The sequence below is a fragment of the Eptesicus fuscus genome, chromosome 13 (genome assembly GCF_027574615.1).
Source record: "Eptesicus fuscus isolate TK198812 chromosome 13, DD_ASM_mEF_20220401, whole genome shotgun sequence".
Classification (NCBI taxonomy): domain Eukaryota; kingdom Metazoa; phylum Chordata; class Mammalia; order Chiroptera; family Vespertilionidae; genus Eptesicus; species Eptesicus fuscus.
In genome coordinates this window covers 84,200,304-84,206,574 of record NC_072485.1, presented here as the reverse complement: position 1 = coordinate 84,206,574, position 6,271 = coordinate 84,200,304, and the positions used below count along the sequence as shown (strand labels likewise).

The window sequence follows — 6,271 nt, the reverse complement described above, 5'->3', positions numbered from 1 at the left end:
GTCTTGTCCCAGGCCATTCAGGGGCCCTGGCCTCTGTGTCCCCAGCAGTGCCCACCCCCCGAGGGGCCCGTGGCCTCTCGCTGAGCCAGCTGCGCCCACGAAGGGGCCGGGAGGGGACGGCGGTCACCCACGTGGAGGCAGTCACAGTCGAGAAGGTGGGGGGGGGACAGTGGCCCCGGGGCTGGGCTCCGGGAACGCCCTTCGTTACAGGTTGTGTCCCCCAAATTCACACGGTGGCGCCCTGAGCCCCGCAGCTTGGAGTGGCCGCACGGGGGAGCAGCCTCCGCGTGGAGGTGACGTCACAGCAAGGTCCCTAGGGTGGGCCTCCTCGTGCGCCGGGACGGGGAGCGAGGATGCAGGCGCCCGGAGAGAACCTTGACCTCCAGGAGCGGAGGCTCCCGCTGGCTTAGCCCGGCTCTGGGGCCGGCAGCAGCGCCTCCAGCTCCAGGGCCCGGGTGCCGCCGGGACTCTGCCACGCCCACCGTGGGCGAGTTCGCGCTGGGCCTGGTTGGGCCAGGGCTCTGCCGAGGGCAGGGAGCAGGCAGGACCTGGCTCGGAGCCCGCTGTCCCCCTGACCGTGTGTGTCCCAGGGGTCTGGCCCGCGCTGGGTGGGGGAGCCGAGCAGGTGTGTGGCCTTGGGCCAGGGCTGCTCTGGGGGTGCTGACCCCCCAGCAGGCCTCTCCCTGCCCCTGGGAAGCTGGACGTTCACAGCTCCGGTGACAAAGGCCCATTTCACTGTGTAGGGGGCGGGGGTCCAGCCTCGGGGGCGGGGGGCGCCGCAGGGGGCAAGGTTGGCCTGCTGGCAGCTCCTGTGGCATCCGGGGCCCCCGGGTGACTGATGTGCCCCATTAATCACAGCCAGCAGCCGGGGCAGGTGGGGCTCCGGGGTCCCAGGCAGGAGCCCCTGGGGGTCCTGGGAGGTGGCGGGGGTGGGGACAGGGCCCCAGACTGTCCTCCCTCGGTCCCCCCCTCCTCCTCTTCCTCCTGCCCCGGCCGGGAGAAGCCTGGGAGCCGGCAGGGTGCTTGGCCCCGTCCAGCCCCCAGGACCGGGTTCTCTGTCACTCAGGGCTGACAGACCCCCCATTTCCTGCGCCCAGCAGCAGACCAGCAACAGCGGGCCTCCAGGCGGGTGTGGGGCCCGAGGAAGCGTGATGGAAGCATGACGGGGCTGCAGCCCGCCCTGCCGGCTGCGAACCCCACGCACCCCTGGCACCTGGGCCTCGGGCCATCCACTGAGCTCCCGGGCCCAGAGGTGGGGACAAGACCCCCGAGAGGGGCTGGACTCCGGGGAACCTGTCCCCACTGCTGTCACTCCTGAGGGCTCAGGACTGACTCGGCCCACAGACTTGGGCCGGCCGGCACTGGGCAGGCCCGAGGGTCACCTGACCCACTCCCCGAGTTTATGGGAACAAAGACGGAGCCTAGGACAGCCCCACAGGGAGTCCCACCCCAACCTTTACTGCTGGCCATGCCTCCTCCACCCCAGCAGCAGGCACTGCCCTCCCCCGCCTCCATCCCTCCCCATCCCGTGGCCCCTGGGGCGCTGGGAGATGGGACTGCAGCCCACACCATCCCCGCTCCCGCCCCCTCCAGTGCCCACTCAGGAGCTGTCCACTGTGGGACCTCCCTCCCAGGCCCTCCAGGCCGCACACAACTGCCACCCGCCTCACCGTGAGCACAGGAGGGCCCATGTCACGGAGGAGGAGCCTTCGTGGCCCCTCCCCTGGCCTGGATGCCCCACCCCAGGCAAACACAGCAGGGGTGAGAGGTGGGTCCCCAGACCCAGCCCAGCCAGGGGCTCAGAGGCGAGGCTGCCTTTGGGCATGGCTGTGCTGCCAAAAAAAAAAAAAAAAAAAAATAGCAAATAAAGTTTCAAAACATATCCTAGAGAACTGAAATGCATAAATATATCACAACTAGAGGCCCGGTGCACGAAATTCGTGAACGGAGGGGGGTTCCTCAGCCCGGCCTGCACCCTCTCCAATCTGGGACCCCTTGGGGGATGTCCGACTGCCAGTTTAGGCCCAATCTACAGGGCCTAAACCAGCAGTCGGACATCCCTCTTGCAATCCAGGACGACTGGCTCCTAACCACTCACCTGCCTGCCTGCCTGATTGCCCCTAACTGTCCTCCCCTGCCTGCCTGTTAGCCCCTAACTGCCCTCCCCTGCCTGCCTGTTAGCCCCTAACTGTCTCTGCCTCGGCCCCCACCACCATGGCTTTGTCTGGAAGGAAGTCGGACGTCTGGAAGATGGTGGGTCGACCGGTCTAATTAGCATATTACCCTTTTATTGGTAGAGATATATATTTATACACTGTATATGAGGCCCCTAGAACCATAAGAAATGCAAAAAATTCATTGTGAATAACTCGTGCTCGAATTGCCCCCCTTAAAAGTCAAATGGGTGTGTGCTCACGTTGGGAGCCACTGACTCAGGGACAATCCCCCTCCCCCCCCCATCGTCTCGGGGTGCTGCCATTTCCGACTCCGTGGCAGGGGCCACGCCCAGGCGACACACCTGTGTCCTGGCTGGTCACCCACCACCGTCCTCCCCCTCAAAAGTGTCCTCCCTCGCCCGCCGGCTGGCTCCGTGGTTGAGCATCGACCTATGAACCAGGAGGTCACGGTTCGATTCCGGTCAGGGCACAGGCCCAGGATGCGGGCTCCATCCCGTGTGGGGCGTGCAGGAGGCAGCCGAGCCATGATTCTCTCTCATCACTGATGTGTCTGTCTCTCTCTCCCTCTCCCTTCCTCTCTGACATCAATAACCTTTTCCAAAGCGAGAAAGCACAGGGACAGGCAGCAAATAACGCCCAGGAGGTGCCAGCAGCCGCCGCCAGGACACGGGAGACGCTGCAGAACCAACGACCCCGTTTCTTCAATTCAGAAACACGTACGGCGGCTGCACAGGCCCCGAACGCCAATTGGACGTGCGGCCCGGGACGGGGCCTCTGTCTGTGAAGCCTGCGGTGGGCGCCGATGTCAGAGGCCGAGCCGCCGGCCTGGCGCTCGAGGAAGGGGAGGGACAGGTGTGCACGGGGGCGAGAGTGGTGTGGCCTTTCCTTGGGGGATTCAGGGGTGGAACGATACAGCGTCTGGGATTCGCTTCAAAACCACGTGGGAGTAAAAGTGGCCCCTCATCAGTCACCCTTGACGCCCCATCCTCCCAGGCTTCCCTCCCCAAACTCACGTGGTCCCCCCCTAACTCCCACCACCTTGTGTCCAGACCTCTCCTGGGGTCAAGGTAAAGAGTCGCAGGAGAGCCCGGGGCCTGTGGCTCAGTGAGGTCCCAGAAGACTGTGGGGTGACCACGCACAGAACTGTGGGGTGACCATGCCCCCTCTGTCCCCTGGAGGCCAGTTCACTCAGCCAAGTCTGACCTCACCCACCTCTCCAGTCACCATGGGTACCCACAAGACATCTGCTCTCTGCCAGCCTCCCAACGGCTTTGACCCCACCACTCCCTGCTGAGAGAAGGGGTGCCTTCGGCACCTTAAAACAGCCTGGGGGATCCCCGCCCCCACCCCTGCAATAAAAGAGGGCTTTGGGCCTAGACTTCAAAGCTGCCGGGGCCCAGGTCAAAGGCAGCGCCCGCCCAGCAATCTCTGCAGGGCCTCTGAGCTGGGGGACACCTGGGGGGGGGGGGCTGCCTTATCCTCTCCCGGCGGCTGGGGCTCAGGCACAGTGGCCAGGAGCCTGCCACGGGGAGCCAGACACGTCCTGAAGTCCCCTACGACCCCGCGGGGTGGCTCTGGGGTCACTCCCGTTTGCAGGCCGAGCAACTTGTCCAGGGTCACCCAGCAAGCGGCAGGAAGTGGCCATCTGAACCCTGACCCAGAGGGCGGGCTGCCAAGGGGGACCACCTGGGGCCTGCACTTGGGCCCTGGCCCTGGCCCAGACGCCCGGGTGGGTCAGCAGCTTCCCCATCTCCACTTCGCGGCTGGGCGCAGCCCTGCCCGGACCCCCACCCGCCGCTGGCACCCGCAGGCGCCCAGGACCCTGCCACACAGCACAGGTGTAATTGGAAAGCCCACTCCCCCCCAGACAGCTGGGGGGCCGCCCTGCATCACCCCCGGGGCAGCGTGGAGACCCTGCCAGGGGCCCTGTCCCTCGGGGCCGTGGTGTCCAGATCGTGGCCAGGCTGGAGAACTCCGGGGAGTGGGGGTCAACCGTCTTTATTGTGTTCCAAGTGACGGAGTCTTTGTATAAAAATAAGTTTCATGTTGCCCGCGTCCCTGGGCAGTTCGAGGTAACGTAGAAAACGTAGGTGCTCTGTGGCCTCACATCGCGTCTCCCTTCGGGAAAACTGCGGGCTGGTGCCCGGCCGGGTGCCAGCGGAGGCCTCAGGGCGGGCAGTCAGGGTCCCAGGAAGCTGCCCCTGGGGGAGGTCGGCGGGGACCAGTTTCAAACTGGCACGTGGTCAGGATGGACGGTGTGGGCTCCCAGGCGGCTCGGCTCACCGGGCGGGCGGGCGGGCGGCGGGACGGAGGCCAGGCCGCCCGTGCTGGCTCCTCGGCGGGGATGGAGTTGCCCGGGGCCTCGGGGCGGCGCTGCCTGGAAGCGAGGGGACAGGAGGCGCGTCAGTGCGGGATCCAGCCGCCTCCGCCCGCCGCGATCGCAGGCGGCAGTTTCGTTTGTCGGTGGGTTTGGGAGCTCCAGGCTGTGGGCGCCTCGCTCCGGTCTGCGGCCCGAGCCACGAGCGGGGGCGGGGCAGCACCCAGCCGCGGTGAGTCAGGGCTCCGAACCGCCGGCTCCGATTTGCAATGCAAAGTCCCCCCGCCTCCCGGCGCCCTCCGCTGCCGGGGATCCGCTCGCGCGCGGGGCCTCACCCGCCCCAGGGCCGTGTCCCCCGCCCCCCCCCCCCCCGGCTCCGCCCTCCCCCCTCGGCGGCAGAGCAGCGGGAGGAAGTTTTGCAATCCCGGACAAACAAACGCTGGTCTTGCACGGGCTTGAAGAAGCTGGGAAATGAAAAGCGAGCGGAATCTAAGCCATCGCCGGGCCTGGCGCTCGGCTCCCCCGGCGGACAGGACAGGGGCGCGAGCCGCGGGCCCGTGGACTCCCCCGCGCCGCCCCGGCCTCCGAACCCCTCTGCCCCGCCGACCCGCGGGTACCTCGCTCAGTAGCCCCCTAACCAGCTGGAGAAGTCGAGCAGCTCGCGCTCCACGGGGCTCAGCGCGCCCTCGCAGCCGCTGTCGTCGGACGAGTAGGCGGAGCGCGGGGAGCCGGGCTCCGAGCTGCCCCCGCGGCCCGGGGACGAGGAGGCGCAGGAGGGCGAGGCGGCGTCCGGCGGGGTGTCGGGCGGCCCGCGGGGTGCGGGGTTCCGCGCGGCTGGCGCCAGGAGCAGGGTGTCGTGCTCGGCCAGCAGGCGCTGCAGCGCGCCGATGTACTCCACGGCCGAGCGCAGCGTCTCCACTTTGCTCAGCTTCTTGCTGGCGCCGCCGCGCGGCACGTGCTGCCGCAGCGCCTGGAACCCCAGGTTCACCAACTTCACGCGGTTGCGCTCCCGCTCGTTGCGCCGCGCCACGGCCGCCGCGCCGCCCCCGGTCCCCTCCGCGCCGGGCCGCCGCCGCCGACTGCAGCGCAGCAGCTCCGGGGACGCGGGCCGCCGCCGGGCGGCGCCACCGCCGGAGACGCCCAGCGCGGGGGCCGCGGTCCGGGGCAGCGCGCCGCTGTTCATCGCACCCGCATCCACTGGCCCCGGCACACCGCAGGGAGGTGCGGGCAGAGGCACGGGGGTGCCGGGACGACGGCCACGCCCCAAGGGGGGGCCTGTGGCACTGCGCCCCTCAGCCACTTCCCGGGGTCCGCGTCGCAGGTCTTGGGGCGCACGGCGCAAGCGGCCAGGAGACGGCGGGCCGTGGGCGCCGCGGGCGTGGAGCGCTCGTGTCCCGCGCGTGCAGTCAGACGCTCCAGGTCTTCCCGAGGCGACGAGGCGGCCGGTTTTTAAATGAACAGATAACCCTCCTCCGCGCCGCCGCCGCCTCCTTTCTCACGCCCTCCTCCCCTCGCCTCGCCCTCCAGCCACGCTTCGCCCTCCCCCTCGCGCACACAGCCTGCAAAGGCCAAGCCGGGAGCGCGTCCCCCTCCCATCCTGGGGGCGCCGTCCGCAGGTCCCGGATGCGCCCACCCCCCAGGTACAGTCCGCAGGTCCCCAGTAGGCCCCCCGCGTACAGCAGGTGCTCAGTGCGCCCCCTCCCCCCCCCCAGACGCAGTACGCAGGTCCCGCGTGCACCCCGCCCCCATCTCCGGGCGCTGTCAGCTCCCCTGTGCG

General features: G+C 68.6%; 1 protein-coding gene across 2 annotated transcripts; it reads right to left on the bottom strand.

Annotated features, from left to right (window-relative positions):
- Positions 1-4,159: 4,159 nt before the first annotated feature.
- ASCL2 (achaete-scute family bHLH transcription factor 2) lies at positions 4,160-6,032 on the bottom strand. 2 transcript variants are annotated; one of them, XM_054725853.1, is made up of 2 exons: positions 5,112-6,032; positions 4,160-4,554 (listed from the first exon to the last, which is right to left on the bottom strand). In XM_054725853.1, the coding sequence occupies exon 1, from the start codon at positions 5,675-5,677 to the stop codon at positions 5,117-5,119; it is 561 nt and encodes a 186-aa protein (XP_054581828.1). In that variant the 5' UTR covers positions 5,678-6,032; the 3' UTR covers positions 4,160-4,554; positions 5,112-5,116. The 2 variants fall into 2 exon arrangements, with proteins under 2 accessions (XP_054581828.1, XP_054581829.1); XM_054725854.1 differs by lacking the exon at positions 4,160-4,554 and adding an exon at positions 4,891-4,958.
- Between the last annotated feature and the right edge of the window lie 239 nt (positions 6,033-6,271).